The sequence below is a fragment of the Crinia signifera genome, chromosome 4 (assembly GCF_055691185.1).
Source record: "Crinia signifera chromosome 4, ASM5569118v1, whole genome shotgun sequence".
NCBI lineage: Eukaryota > Metazoa > Chordata > Amphibia > Anura > Myobatrachidae > Crinia > Crinia signifera.
In genome coordinates this window covers 173,940,976-173,957,653 of record NC_139220.1, presented here as the reverse complement: position 1 = coordinate 173,957,653, position 16,678 = coordinate 173,940,976, and the positions used below count along the sequence as shown (strand labels likewise).

Below are 16,678 nucleotides of genomic sequence, written 5' to 3'. Positions count from 1 at the left end.
GTTTTGTGTACAAGCCTTAAAACAGTGGAAATTGTATCTTTTTCTTATAAAATTGAGAATAGATGTTCGCTTCTATATGTTTTCATTTTATGGTATTCTCACATTTTTAAAATAATTTAATAGTATTCCATAAGGGACAAGGGATATTCCTGCTCACATATCAATGATTATAAATAGAATGGCTTTTCGGTACTTGTTTCCTAGAACGGCCACAACGATTTAGATCGTTGTGGTCGTAAGATAAAAAATCGGATCGATCGCATCGCATGCGATTTGGTCGCATACGATGCGACCGATCCGATCGACCGATTTTTCACCCGATTTTTTTTTTTTTTCACCTGATTATTTTCAATTGCCCCCACAAATGTTACTAAGTGGGCTAGACCCCACGATAGACGTCAACCCGAAGCGTGGCGAGCGCAGCGAGCCCGCGAGGGGCGGCGGTGCGCGTCCTCCGACCTTTTCATTCCCCTACTATCCACTAGGGCGTGGAGTGAGAATAGAATAGTGTGGCGAGCGCAGCGAGCCACCGAGCCCGAAGCGTGGCGAGCGCAGCGAGCCCCGCGAGGGGACGCGTCTAACTTCACAGGTATACGCGTCCCCTCGCGGGGCTCGCTGCGCTCGCCACGCTTCGGGCTCGGTGGCTCGCTGCGCTCGCCACACTATTCTATTCTCACTCCACGCCCTAGTGGATAGTAGGGGAATGAAAAGGTCGGAGGACGCGCACCGCCGCCCCTCGCGGGCTCGCTGCGCTCGCCACGCTTCGGGTTGACGTCTATCGTGGGGTCATGGCGGGCACATAAAAAATGTGAAATGGGTCATATTGGCCCATTTCACCTTTTTTAACATTTTTCCCTATGTGAGATGGACTTAATCAAGTCCATCTCATCTTGTGCCATTATAATGGCACAAGACCGACAAGATCCTCCCGATTTCAATGTTAAAAGATTTTTTAACATTGAAGTCTATGGAAAAATCGGGTCAATCGGTCGGTCGCATCGCGGCCGATTTTAATTGGTCGCGACCGACCGATTGACCCGATTTCTGTCAATCAAAGTGAAAAAAGTGTAAAAAATCGGCCACATCGTGAGGATCGTGTCCCTTAATTAAGAGCCACGATCACTCACGATTGTGGCCGTTCTAGGAAACAAGTACCGGCTTTTCTGTGATTATCATATCCTCCTCTCCATTTTAATATTTATATCCTTTATGTGCAGTTAAACAGTTAATTTTCAGTAAACATAATAAGTAATTCAAAAAAGTAATGGGGCATACACACACGGCCGATTTTTCCTTTTTTTCTCTAATTGATCTGTCTAGATCACTTAGAAATGAAGCACACATCATCCCTTGTGTATGCCCCATAGCGCTGGCGATGAGGTCCCGCGCATTACCATCGCCTGCTGAGATCTTTAGCACATGCAGTCAAGATCTAGATAGTTCATCTGCATGTGCATAAAGAACAAGGTCACCTATGTGTGTATGGGTGATCTACTCACCAGTGAAATCGCATGTCGTACTTCGCTAAGATCGCCCGTGGCTTAAGTAATAATACAATACAAATACAATAAATGTATCATAAATTCACAATATACAGTACAGCCTGCACACTGCAATCTCATGTGAAAATGTTAATTATTCCATAGAGGTGACCTAATTAAGGTCTACAAATATATTCACGAACTATACAGAGATATCACTGGTACAGTAAGCTTTTTGTTATGTGGCAATGTAGAGAAACAGGTGACATTAACTAATCTTACAGTGACCGAAGATGTCAATGGAATTGACTGATGAGGGAAGCAGTAATGGCAGAATCAGGGTATTGGATGCAAATTTAGCAGAAGACTGAATTAGACAATAAGTATGATTCTGAGTAGGGAATACAATCAATGTAAAAAAGCAAGTTACTAAGAGCCTGGAGGAGGAGGAGATGGATGGAGGAGAGCCAGAAATGCTAAGGACATCTCTACTGTGATTTTAAATGTTATATCAATTTTAGAATATGCTAATGCTGCAGGAGCTGTCTGATGGTAAAAGACGCCTACTAGTGTCATCGCAGATCCGAGTGCTGCATCCAAAGCAACAGCATCGCCATATCACTGATATTTGCAGCATCGGACATTACTTGTAAGCCTAAAGGTGCCCTTACACTTATCCGATTTGGGATGATTTCAACTGATCCCAACGGATCGGGCCAAGATACTGTGCCCAAATCAGATGCATGTGATGTCCCCCCCGTGTCCAATGTGCAGAAGTCTGATCTCTGACTCAGACCCCCTCTCGCTGGCAGGTGAGCGGGGTCGCATGTCAAAAGATCCTGCCTTCCAGGAAGGTCCCGGGTGGCTCAAGGGAGTTGGATGGCCCAAATCAAAAAAAAAAATCAAATCAAAAAAAGAGAAAGTAACTGTTCACCTGAGCAGAACTGTGCTGCACTGATGGTAGGGCAGCCTTAAGATGTGCAGAGAGATTTAGATATGAGATGGGCCTATATTGGGTGAAATGTACCGTGTTTCCCCGATAACAAGACACTGTCTTATTTTTTTTCCTCTCAAAAAAGACCATAGGTCTTATTTTCGGGGGAGGGCTTATTTTAATATTCACATTCTTGATGGCTCCAAACCTTTCCACATGCCCCCACATTCTTGATGGCCCCAAACCTTTCCACATGCCCCCACATTCTTGATGGCCCCAAACCTCTGTTTGCTTACCGAGACAGCCAGAACTGTATTGATGGCCCCTGTGTGCTGTCGGCGCTGTGTGCTGTACAGGCTGTACTGTTCAGCAGCCGCGTGATGTGCACGGCGTGACGTCACGCCGCGCCTACCGCAATGCATCCCTGGGAACGGGAGCCGCGGTATTATCGTACAGGTACAGGAAAGTTGAGCGGGGCTGAGCAGGGCTACATTTTAATAACTTTAATAAAATCTATGGGAAAATTCATAGGCCTTATTTTCGATGGAGGGCTTATTTTGGACAAATGTTCCAAATCTGGGGTAGGGCTTATTATCGGGGTAGGTCTAATTATCGGGGAAACACGGTAATAGGGTTGAGAGAATAAGAAAGTGAGAGGTTTAGTAAGAAATCTCCAGTTTTTTTAAAGCAGCAATAATTTATACGGCAAAACCAGTTTGATTTTGAAGTGTAAATGATTGCGGCTTTAAAAAAACTGGAGATTTCTTTCCAAATCTCTCACTTTCTGATTCGCTCATCCTATTACATTTCACCCAATATAGGCCCATCTCATATCTAAATCTCTCTGCACATCTTAAGGCTGCCCTACCATCAGTGCAGGTGAACAGTTACTGTCTCTTTTTTTATTTGCTCCAGAATCAAGTCCATGAATGTGACTGCCATGTCAGGAGTCAGGAAATCATTTCCTCTCCATAAAATGTTTAAAATGACTGAAGTTTGTGGGATTGAGGTCTAGTAGCAGCATTTCCTTTTTTATTTATTTTTTGCAAATTAAAGAATGTATCATTTATTCTTGCAGCCCTAGGAAATGCAAGTACAAATTCCAGCATTGATCCTTACCACAGGTCTCTTATACCCCTTTCACATTGCACTTTTAAACCGGTATATTGCCGTTTTTTTCCCATTTTAAAACGTTTAAGGCTGCAATGTGAAAGTGCCAGAGTTGATTTACCGGTTAAAGATAACCGGTATTTCAACACGGTTAAAAAGCAGAGTCCTACACGTTTTAAAGCCGTTTTTTAGGCAGTGTGAATGGCTCTATTTCAATGGCTTGAAACGTGTCCCTTGGGGGTTAAACGGGTTGAATTTTGAATGGTATTAAATGATTTTTAAAATGGTTTTCACCTGCAATGTGAAAGGTCTCAAGGCTCAGACCCGTTTAAAGTCCCATTTAAGAATACCGTGTCATTACCCATTTCTGCAATGTGAAAGCAGTATTAATAGACTTATTGTAGGTACATTATACACTGAATCCCAGCCACAAAGAATGTATAAATGTTGAACTTGAACTTTTCTACCTTTTCTAACAATGTAATCTTTAGCATCTGTTATGCTGATACTAAGCCTGTGACTACATAGTTTATAGTAGGCTTTTGCTTCCTTATATTAAGTATAACCAGCTCCTATGTGCAATTTCTTTTACTATTACATGTACTTTTAGATATGGCAGAAGAGCACTTACCTTACTCTATTGTAGAACCAATGCAAGCAAATAATGAAATATAACATAGGTTAGAAAATGCCTTTCTATGCATGCAGCACTGTGATTACTCATAAAAGACGGATGAGGTTTAGAGGCAATAAACGATTGTTCATCTCTTATGAAAAGAGAAATTAGAGACATTACTATCATAGCTGAAGACATTGATAATGCTGGTTACAGATGCCATGCAGAATTTGCTCACAATACAAAGATGTACTGAACATTCATGAAGTAATGACAGATGTTTGTCGGTGGCAGTAAGTGTCTACTTTGAGGTTTCTAACGATTCTGTGTACAGTAACATTTTACACAAAAGTACTTCCAACGCACATTATGCAGACAGCCATGTATAAACAGAAGGCTTTCACACAGATTGAAGCTGTAAATTATTAGAACTGTCTGGACTCTCAGCAGTATCACATCATAGCTAAACCATCCACTTTTCTAGTTGAGAACACGATATACACACACATACAGCCTTATTTAGAGTTGGGAGTATTTTGCTGTCTGAACAGAAAATTGATGTCATTATGATTATTCATATACAGTGATGGTGTGTACACACGGTACTTTTTGCCTTCCGATGTTGACGATATAGTGAACATCGGATCGGAATCGGATGCAGATAGCAAGGGTTTTATCCCTTCAGATCCGATTCCGATGCGCGTTCACGTATCGCAAGGCAGAAAGTCTTGTCTGCCATGACTATATAGTGCAGATCTGCACTATATAGTCAGACTTGTATGCAAATCGGATGTGCCTTCAGATACTATCCACGATCCGATCTGATTGGATCGTGAATAGTATCTGAAGGCACATCTGACCATGTGTACAAACCATGAGAGGGAAACCAAGTCAGAGGTGTGCTGTGGCGATTGTGTCTTTGTGGCCAAGCCCCCTTGCTGCATCATGAAACATATAGGCCATCCACTTCACTTGAGGGAGACTGGCTCACTCTCTCGGTGTATGGGAGAAGAGTTTCCATAACTTGGATTGGAAAGTATGCAGTGCATGTACTTACAACTAGAGATGCATCTTGAAAATGTTTTGAGCAACTAAAAAAGTTGTATTACCCTATTTATAAAAAGTGCAATATACTGCAGTGGCATATAAACAAGAGAGAATAGTGTCTTGAGACTTTGTAGGATTCAATGCAAAAGTTGCATTTCCATACAAAATAAGACATGGTAAAGGAACAACCCACATCTGTAAATACTTTAAAAGTCCAGCGAGGATCTTTTTTTTGTTTTGTTTTGCTGCATTAGTCCAAATAAGAATGACCAATAAGGGAAATAGCCAGCTGCAGCTTTGCAAGAACGGGGGTTATTCTGATTTAATCAGTCCCTCGCGCGTTCGCACAGGGGACCAATTGTTCGCGACTGCACATAGGTTTTATGCAGCATTTTGCACACAGAATTCTGGGCGAGGTGCGCGGAGGGGAGGCTGGCAGGGGAATTTGCCTATGGGAACACCCAGTGTTTCATGGGCGTTCCCATGAGAACACTGGGCGTTCTAATGGTAATTCCCCGATTGTGCAGGGGACGGGCAGCTGATGTCAGCAGATGTCAGCTGCCTGCCCTAGAGGTGTCTCAGATCTGCGAGCACTGAAGAACTCATTTGATGGTCCCCGACCATCAAATAATTTCTCCCCTGCACCCAAGGCATGCGAATGGAGGATTATGCAAATCGTCCATTCGCATGCCTGCTGGGGGTTCATTGTGCAAATATGCAATCAGTAACTACTAAATAAGCTGCTGGTAGCATCATCATTGCATATCTTAACAGTTTTGGGTACATTTGGTAAACAAAAGATGCTGGCTAAATAAGTAGAGTCTGATTAGTTGCTATGGGCAATATATGCATTTCTGAAAATAATCCTTTAGGGCTTCAGTACCCTTAGACCAGTGATGGCTAACCTTGACACTCTAGCTGTTGTTGAACTACACATCCCAGCACGCCCTGCTACAGTTTTACCATTTGGCCATGCTAAAACAGATGCTGGGCATGCTGGGATGTGTAGTTCAACAACAGCTGGAGTGTCAAGGTTAGCCATCCCTGCCTTAAGCAATATGGCTTTAAAAAGGATATATGGGAGGTCATTCAAATCCGATTAGAGTGCATCTCCAACAGGTGTGCTACACTTACTTACAGGAACACACCCTTTACAGTACTCATATTACATTTGCCTGTTCCGTGCCACCTCTTCATGTGTAAGGGCCGCAAGAAATGCACAAATACAAGCTTATTTGCATTTTGCTGTGCATGTACATGTGAATTTAAACCACTATAACTGCTGTACGCCCAACTCTAAATGAGGCGCATATTGTACATATAAGAGTGTGAAAGTGTCACATTTTATAACATAAATGTTTTCTGGTCAGTATACTGTATCTCCATCATATTGCAGTGACTTCCAGATGCACATGCAGACTGTGTGTGTGGTTTATTTTTAGTGAAACAGACAAGGGATTGCTTCCTGGAGCAGCGAAAGAAAGGATGATGTGCAAATGATACATACAGGCAGTTCCAGCAATTTACAAGTGCATATACATAAATAGTGATAGCATCTAAAAGGACCTGGAGAGTGCATCACATCAAGCGTCTGCCATATGCCCAGAAGATTGTGCAGGAATATATAAAAGGGGGGAGCAAACTAGTTAACTGTTTAAAATAAAAAAGTTCTCTAGATGAAGAAAAAGGGGATCCCACAGGTCCTGGCTGAACTGCGGAGAATGGGAGGAGGCAAACTGACCTTTTTCTTCACATAGAAATAACAGGGAATGTGTTAAGTATACAAACTGGAGAAGGGAAATGACAGGTTTGTATTGTATAGTAGGCAACACATATCCCTGATTGTAATTACCATACACTGCCGCTCTAATGGTTTCTACGAAAAAGAATCCAGAGTGTCATCGGAATGTAACCTGTTTCATATAGTGGTCACCCAAATGTGCTCTGCATTATTCGGAGTAGGGACTGCGTTACCGATTGATAACCAGACGGATGCTGTATTGTATAATAATCAATAGAAATGTATATACATTTACATTTATAATGTATTTTGGGTGATATAATGTCCTCAGTGTTGCATATAGGTCATAGAATAAAATGTGGGTTTGCATTAGATTATAACTGAAATTAAAAAAAATAGTTTCATATATTTCATTGGCTGAGTAAAACTGGGTAATCACAAGCAAACCCCAGTGTTTTCCTTGCCATATCCCTTCTTTTAGCATGATGCACAAAGTATGACTGATTCTGAACCGCCCGAGCTGACATCTGCTGTTACTATAATATATTGCTGTGAGAAATGCAGCTGTATGAGGAAGTATCAAATTGCTAGAAGCAAACTTAATGTGGGGGGAGCAGGAGTGAAATTACATATCGGGTAAATTGCAGAACCCAGCATCCTAAATAATCTATACCAAAGCAATGACTTAACTACATGAAGCTCGATGCCAAGTACAACTTATGCCAATTTGCGAAGCACAGATTGCGCAAACTTTGCAGTACGCATGCTCAGAAAGAGAATGCACCAGGTGCAAATGTCGCCGGAGAATAGTAAGCGCATGTTTAAGCAGCCGTGGATTGTTCAACAGGACACCAATTCTCTAGGAGAATCAGGCCCGCAAATAAAAAAAGTACCCCCCGTCCTAGAAGAAAACGATCGTCCCAAACACCACTAAGCAGGTGAGGTGTGAGTTAATAAACTAAAAATAGTTGTCTGTATTTTTTTGTAGGTGACCTACAAGTTCCAGCATGCCCTGGCATCCAAGGCCAACTGGACCTGTAAAATACAGCAAAATAAACTCACCCCATTTAAAAATAAACTTCCATATGCCATTGTTCGCCACTTCATTTCTCACCTAATTCCTTAAGGAGGATCCTCTTCTATCTTGCAGCTTGGCAATCCATTTTGGAACAGAAAACAAAACATGTGGTATACTGACGTCAGGCCTGCTGCCGTAAGGGCTAACCAATACAGGGAACCTTCATTCTGATTGTTCAGAATGTGGGCACGCTGATCTGTATTGGTTATTAGAGGTGTCTCAGAACTTTTGAAAATGAGCTACGCAGATACAATATAGATACGGTACACATTTAATCAATTAACTGCATTGTAGCAATGTATCTATGTAGCTCATTGTGAATGATGTTAAGGCCCTACGTGGTGGTAATGATTACTGGTGTGTCAACAACATAATGCTATGCTTAATTGCATAAACTCATGCTTTACTCATAGATACACATTCAGAAAAAAATGTGGTTTGGGCCATGGTAATTCTGCTCCAGACTGCTGGTGCCAGTGTTCTGCTCTAGACTGCTGGTGCCAGTGCTCTGCTCTAGACTGCTGGTGCCAGTGCTCTGCTCTAGACTGATGGTGCCAGTCAAGAGAAGAGTAGAGTCTTCTTTTTACTAGGACTGGTATGCCCAGGTGAGGCCTCAGGACTTTTGGGTGAAGAGCGGAAGTGCCTTTTAGGGGGTGGAGCATTGCCTCACAGCTGCCGGACAATCTGCATACCCTGTAGTTTTACACTGGGCTTAAACTTCGTTCTTTACAGATAAGATCATTTTAGGCTTTTCTGATATAGCTTACTAATATTTTTATTTGTAAGGCAAAACAATGGAATGCAGCGCTGTCCATAGTGAGCAGAGAACATATCTACCAGTAGTAAACAATACGCAGACAACAAATACAAAACAAAATTATATAATAACTAATCAACCAAATTAAGTATAAGGAGAACATAGAGTTGCTAATTCAACTTTTGACAAGACGATGAGCTGTGTGAAGTGGCCCAGTGTGTAGGAACAAGGCCATGAGAAACAGAGGTGCTGGAGCAGGCGTGCAGTGATAGAAAGGAAAACACAAGGGAAGAAGGCCCTGCTCATATGAGCTTAGATCCTAATGGGAAGGAGCAGGCACAAATAGGGTGGAACTAAGTAGGGAATAGAGGTAGTAGCAAAGGCAGAGGAATTACTAAGGCTTGTGTGATGGGTAAGTATTGATGACTTACTTTTTTGATTAATCTCTAGTGGGTTATCTAAGTGAATGTGAGAGTGAGTGCCACAGATCGAGAGCAGAGCAGGTAAAATCCTGGATCTAGATTGTGGTAGTGAGGCGTAAGCAGTGGGTGTGAAATGGTATACAGTATGCCTAGAAATGATATTAGATGAAGTAGGAGTGGCTGAAGATTTTGCAGATCAGGATAAGGAGTTAAAACCTGATTCTGACAGGCAGCCAGTGTAACAATTGTCAGAGATTTATCTGAGGCAGAGCTGTGCTATAGGAAAATTAAGTGGATTGAAGACTGAAGGTGGGACAGAAGGATTTTATAGTAATTGAAGCAAGACCTAATGAGGGAGTGAATTACATTTTGTGTTGTTCCTAAGGTGAGAAATGGCCTCCTGATCCTGAAGATGTTACGGAGGTACAAGTAGCAGGAATAGGAGAAAGCGACTCATTAAGGAGAGTGAGGGAGTTTAAGTTGATCCCCAGACAGCAGATATAGGGGCAGATTTATTAAGCTTGGAGAAGAGATAAACTGGAGATAAAGCGGAGAAAAGGTAAAAGGAGATAAAGCACCAGCCAATCAGCTGTGTTTGAAAAAGACAGTTGGGAGCTGATTGGCTGGTGCTTTATCTCCTTTTACCTTTTCTCCGCTTTATCTCCAGTTTATCTCTTCTCCAAGCTTAATAAATCTGCCCCATAGAGAGAGTAGAGTGTATTGCAATCTAAGGATAGGGTGTGGAAAGGAGGTGAGTGGAACTGGAAGGGAGAACACAACAATGATACTGCAGAAAGGGGAGGAGAGATATATTTGTCTCTCATCAACGTACAGGTGATATTGCAGGCAAAAAAAGCGGATGAGCTGGGAGGAGGTGTAAAGGGAGCAGAGTAGAGATCCAAGAACATATCCTTGTGGGGCTGCCATAGGTAAGGAAAGAAGGGGGAAGATGGAGTCAGGTGTAGATACAAAAAAGGAGCGATTGGTGAGGTACTGTCGAAGGTAAATCAGGATAGGAACGTGTCATGGAGGCTAATGTTATTGCAGGTTTATGAAAGAAGAGAGTTCTCAACAGTATCAAAGGCAGCAGAGAGGTCGCTAAAGATAAGAACACAGAGGTGACCCTTAGACAGTTAAAAGAACATAAAGTTTAATAATAACAAGATAAGGTTTAAAGTTTGGAATTGATGCATTTTTTAATAGTTGCATTGTAGTTTTGTTTAAAAATCAAGTTAATTTTAGCATACATAATACTATACTTTGTAATAAATTGAAAATAAGTGTTAGGAAGTTGCAGCTTTATGCTTTGATATTTATTTTACTTTTGCTGAGTGGGCGCTAAAAACACATAGGTCTTGGATTTCCCCTCTCTCTTTGACTCACGTCATAGAAGTACCTCTTCAACACTCTTATTGGTCTGTTATGCACAATACAGCCATAGTAGCAGGAGACACAGCTACTACTAGGTCTATAGCTGGATGCCCCTTCAAAGGTTCATGGAACAATCCAAACTCTTAAGACCCCCATACACTACTGCAATTCGGTCCGATTTGACCCGGTTCCAATTGATACGACCCGATGCACGGTCCCGTGCGCATCAGGTTGACCCCTACATATTGATCCTGTTGCACTAAAGATTTATCGGATAGGACCCAACAGCGGCACATCCCGGGTGCTTTTTGGGTCCGATCTGTAGGTATGTGCCAGTGGTGAAGAACCGCTGGCACACCCCTTTGTGTAGGGGTGGACAGCAGTGTGCAGCAGGTGCTAGACAGTGGTGAGCTGTAGGGCAGAAAGCGGCAGCAGAATTAAAAACAACACTTTCAAAAGACTGGTCGCTGATTGGCTGAGAGAATTCTATCAGTGGTCGCCAGTCTTTTGACGTGTTTTTAAAAAAATTCTGCTGCCGCTTCCCATCCAGCACCTGCCACCACCAGCTACCCTGCACTCACCACTGCCTGCCCTGCCACTCACCATTGCCCGGCTCTCCTGCCCCCCACCGCTGCTGCAGCTCCCCAAGAGTTTTACATGCGCTAAAACACTTGTGATTTATCACATAAAAATAGCACAAGCGGCAAATCGTAAGTGAGCCTCCCAGAGAGCTGCCGGGGAAGCTCAAGGGGAATTTGGATCGACTTCTCCTTAGGACAAGTCGTACTAGTGTATGGGGGCCTGTACTATAGGACCCATAATTGCTAACTTACATCTCTTACACAACCTTTTTAACTAATTTAATGCTTTTTCTTAATAATGTTCTGTGTTATTTTTATTCCTTCATTTGTGTAAATATGTGTTTTCGCATGAAAATATTAAATCTGTATACAAAATCACTCAACAGTTATATGTTGGTCTGTCGGACTACCTGACTATTGCACATCTATCATTGATCAGCAAAGAGTGGCTACTCAATTCAATCTTATTTTGCCCTGGATATTTTAAAACTGTGGAAATTACAGATAGTAGTATTCTGAGGAAGCAAATGTCATTTACAGGTCATCATGTCACAGTAATGTTTAGGTTCTATTTTCCAGATAACATCATAGAACAACATATGGCTCAGGAATCCCATGCATTATAGGCCATTTCCCCCAGTACTGGTTAGACAACTATACGCATTTGGAAAAACATCTTTCAATAGTAAATGCAAAAGTGCTGACATATGTCTCCAGTAGATACAGTAGTAAAAAAGGTGTGTGAATGGTGGATACTTACATATCCACACAGAGAGAGAGATGGATGAAGTTTTATTGTAGTAATATGTTTCTATTAAACCAATATGAGTGTAGCAGATACTCACAGTACAACTTCTACATGGTCCAATGCCCACTGGTCATGACCTGCCCCACTATGGCGTGGCTGCCACCAGCGTAGTAAGACTCCTTTCATACGTGCTTCCCTACGGTGACACAGCAACATGAGATTCACTTAGTCAAGGAATATCAATAATAAAACATATCTGTATACATTGATTTAACTAGTAGGACAAGTTGCTTGGATATATACAGAAGAGTTACAATGCAGTCCATTAGGTGATGAACTGGCTACTTACAGAGGAATGTTATAGGACACTCTTTGTGCTTGTATAAAGTCTTTAGGCTGGTGTTGTGCAATAACTTGCCATGTAATGCCATTATTGACACTGTACTGTAGTAGCACTGCCTTGTCTACAGTATTGGCATCACTTAGGTTGGTATTACAGCTCTCTGTCTGTGCAATGCTTCCGATCTGAAGCACAAACATGATTTTACTGGAAAGAGAAAAAAACAAAGACATAGTAATATATTGATCATAATGTGTGCTTTTCTACCATGATTTATATGGAACCTGTTGTCTGATTCAATAACTCACTTTTTCTCTCTACCCCTTCTTCACCCAACTCTTCTGCCCCCCCTCCCCCTCCCCCACCACCACCACCACTATTTTTTAAATGGATATTAATTGACACCAGCTGAAGGAATAGGTGTGACTATGATGAGTCAAAATACAAGCTGCAAAGTCTTCCTAATATTTGGTAAAACTAGACTCTTGGTCCCACATCAACCCGTTTAGTCTTTCTCTTGTCATGGGTGGAACGTTATCTCTCTCTACTTTAACTCTCTGAAAGTTTTGTTAAATCTACCCCTGAGTATGAATATGTTTGAAGAGTACTTTACATGTTTGTTTATTTCTATAAAAGTCAATGATCAAATATCTAAAAAATAAGAAAACTCTAAATAAAATGTTTACCTCGTGGAATATTTTAATACATAAACACCAAGGCAAATGTCTATGTTTATATAATTGATGACATCCTATTTCCCTACTGCTCTTGCATAAAAAAGACTAGGCATAGTCCTATCTGTAGATGCTGTGTAAAGTATATGGCCAGACATCCACAATAACAAGATTGACCATGCTACAATGGCATACGCCAAGCTCCAGAAGGTGCCTACTTGTACACGTGAGGTCTAATAGAGAAACCAGGAACCACATGTACCTGCAAATACTAAAATGATAAAGTCTTAGCTTATACATGAGAGGAAGGAGACCCTATGGCTAGCCAGTCCCCTGTACTATACTATATTAGTAATACATTATGTGAAATTACCTGGCTCTGGTAAGATCAAGCGGCTTTGTTATAGCTTGTCTTATTTGGCAGCCATTAAAGTATAGGGAGTCTCCATGAGCATAAGGAGCCAGCTGTCCACATCCATTTCCAATTATACCTCCTTGGATGCTTTCCCAGTTGATGTCTGTCACCTTTTCTGATTCAAAATTATCCTTAATGTAACTTGGAAGGTCATGACTAAAGACGGAACAGTCATCACCTAGAAGCAAAATATAATTTATTAAATCTGCTTGACATACAGTAGGACAGCACAGTGGCGTAGCTACATATGTGGCAGACCCCGCAGCGGCTTGGGGAAGCAGGGCCAGCGGGGTCTGTGGTGGACGCAGCTGGCCGAACTGACAGATGACACAGGCAGCAGAGAGCGCTGAGCTGGTCCCACCCTGTACCTATCTAATAAGCGGGGACCCAGTGCAGTGCATATTGAATGAGAGGGTCCCGCTCATTACATATGCCCGGGGCAGGGACCTTCTCATTAAATATGCACTGCGCTAGGTCCACGCTCATTATATATGCATGGAGTGGGACCAGCTCAGCACTCATAGCTGCCTGGGTCACCTGTCAGCTCAGCCAGCCCGTAGTCCTTCGCCTCGTGCCTTCTTTGGGGGGAGGGAAGGGTGCTGGAATTTTTTTGGGCAGGGGGGAGAAAAATTTCTAGCTACACCACTGGGACAGCAGATGAAATACAGAAGAATATATTATGAGACTTTGCTACACAATGTCTCGCTTGAATGTGAATATGTGACAGACTAAGGGTGCAGGTCCTAAAACAACTCCATCTTTCTGGGTGTGTTTGTTATATATAATTACACTTTATCATTAGCACTCTGTGCCTTGGATCTATAAACACTGATTGTATTGCCTGTAACCTGGTCACAGTTGTAAATGCTGGATCCAGGACACATTCTCAATGCATTTGTTCCTGAGGAAAAAAAAAAACCTTATAGATAAATATGTAATTTGTGTTTGTTTTGTGTATACAGCATGACATGTAGCCATGATGCAGACTTTCATTATGTTGACATTACAATGTTGATAGTTAACATGCCTACATTGTTCAAATGTTGACATTGAACATGTCAGCTTGTGCAGAATGTGACATTAAAAATGTTGGCATCTGAAATGTCAGCATGTAAAATGTCAACATTCTGTATGAAGGGATAGGACTAGGGTGTAGGGGGGGGGGGGGGCATGGTTGCAGTTAAGTAATATGAGTGGGGGGGATTTGGTATAGGGTTGAGATTAGTCACACTTACTTTAGGATGCTGTACAGGCTGAGCAGGTAGTCCTCATTATGTCAACATAATGCATCCTACACTGTCATGCAGACATTTTGGATGCCAACATAATGAATGTCAACAAAATGTATCAGTACTGTATATGAGTTGGGTGTGGTATATGGGTCCGACAGTCGGGATGCCAACAGTCATTATCCCGACATCGGGATCCCGACTGGCCAGACCCAGACAGCATGGTGAGCGCAACTAAGCCCCTTGCGGGCTCGCTGCGCACGCCACACTGCAGGCACGGTGGTTCGCTACGCTACTGTTGGGACACCGTCCGGCACCCTATGAGTGTACAAGTGGAATTTGTGTGAAGGAGAGGGGATAGGCTGAACCTTTTCCTAGTATGCCAGGAAAACTTATATTGTCCCTGACTACAATCATATACTGGACACTTAAAATGTCTACCCTACTTTATTGTCCTCCAACTTGTTCCATTGGTTCATTAGAGACTGGGGCTCCCTTTTTGTATTTAAGTTAGCACACAAAAATACCTTGATATCCTTCGTCACATATGCAAACAGCTCCAGTTGTACAGTATCCATGTCCACTGCAGAGTTTAGGACAGGCTTCTCCAATGTACACATGATCCACGGCCCAACTCTGCTTTTCAGTCTCATCACCTTTCTGAATCCAACGGAATTGCGTAGCACTATTGTATAAGAAAAGTATAATTTCTATAATTAATTTAAGTAACCATCTACTGTATCTTCAAATTAGTATTGTGTACACACACACACACACACACACACACACACACACACACACACACAGACACATAGATCATATGGAGAGCAGCACTCACAGTTTAAAAATTATGCTAAATCAATCAATGTTTCGATGAGCAAACATTTTCATCAGGATATCCTGATTTAAAATGTTTGCATAATGAAACGTTGATACTTTCATCTGTTTGATGTACAAAGAGAAAATAATATAGAACTATACTACTAAACCACTTCATAACAGTGCCAAGCGATTCTAAACAAAGCCCATGCTGCCAGCACCTGGCCGAGCCCACTCAGAGCTCATTAGACGCCAGACATCAGCTGTGGGAACAGGTATAAGATAGTAAACACAAAGCCCCTGTAATTTCATTGGCAAGCAGTTTGTGCCAAGTTGTTGCTTTACTAGGCAACCCAGCACTATCAAGGATTGAGACAGGAGTGCCTGTTGCATACAAATAGCATTTAGTGGCTGCCCTAGAGCGCAGACTCCCATACACTGTGGTGTATGCAACAGTCTCTAGCAAAGTGTGTAGTAACGATTATATCAACTATGGATTGATACCCACGACCACATAATAAACAAGTGAAACACATAAAAGACAGTGGGCCAGATGCACCAAGCTAAAAAAAAGAGATACAGTGTGGAGTGATAAAGTACCAGCCAACCAGCTTCTAACTTCCATGCTACAGATTGGGTTTGAAAATAACAGTTAGGGCCTGATTGGCTGGAACTTTAGGTTAGGAACTTTTTGAAGCTTGGTGCATCTGGCCCATTATGTTGCACAGTGTGCACACCATATGGTATGGTGCTCCGGAAAACAATATGTCAAGCTGACGCTATGGGTGACATTCTATGCTATGCGAGTATCGTTATTTTGCGGTAATTAGACCACAAAATGGCGATATCGCATTTTCCCATTAAATCGTTGATTTAATGGGATGCGCATAGGGGCTGAAATCGCATATTTTGTGCGTTAAGGTCTGGTGAATAAAAATGCGAGATTAATTCGCATTTTTATCGCATCCAGATGTTTGCGCACAGAAAAGTATACAAGTCGCTTATTTAATGCTATGCGCATTTGCACATCGCATTTTTTAAGTGACTAATTTTCGCACTAATTTCAGACCTGGGTCTGTTAGGCGAATTAGCCAGAACCCTGCACAGATCGCAATGTTCCGTGCAGGGTTCTGCTGTAAAAAATAAAACAAATGGTTAAATTAAAAAAAAAACGAGCGCGGGGTCCCCCGCCCGAGTGTAACCAGCCACGGGCTCACTGAGCCGGTGCTGGTGACATAAAATCAGGGTCCCCGACAAATAGGGGTCCCCTTGATTTTATGAAACCAGCACCGGGCTCAAGGTCCGGCGCTGGTTC

At 42.1% G+C, this 16,678-nt stretch overlaps 1 protein-coding gene across 4 annotated transcripts in view; it reads right to left on the bottom strand.

Moving 5' to 3' along the window:
* Window positions 1-16,678, bottom strand: part of RELN (reelin) — a 479,555-nt gene that overhangs the window by 3,009 nt on the left and 459,868 nt on the right. For 2 of the 4 annotated variants that reach the window (XM_083183017.1, XM_083183018.1), the window contains exons 60-64: window positions 15,072-15,229; window positions 13,274-13,493; window positions 12,236-12,433; window positions 11,984-12,082; window positions 4,157-4,292 (exon numbers count right to left, since the gene is read on the bottom strand). In XM_083183017.1, coding sequence (XP_083039143.1) covers window positions 4,163-4,292; window positions 11,984-12,082; window positions 12,236-12,433; window positions 13,274-13,493; window positions 15,072-15,229 — 805 coding nt within the window. In that variant the 3' untranslated portion in view covers window positions 4,157-4,162. The remainder of the gene's footprint in view (window positions 1-4,156; window positions 4,293-11,983; window positions 12,083-12,235; window positions 12,434-13,273; window positions 13,494-15,071; window positions 15,230-16,678) is intronic. The other 2 variants (XM_083183019.1, XM_083183020.1) reach the window with 1 other exon arrangement.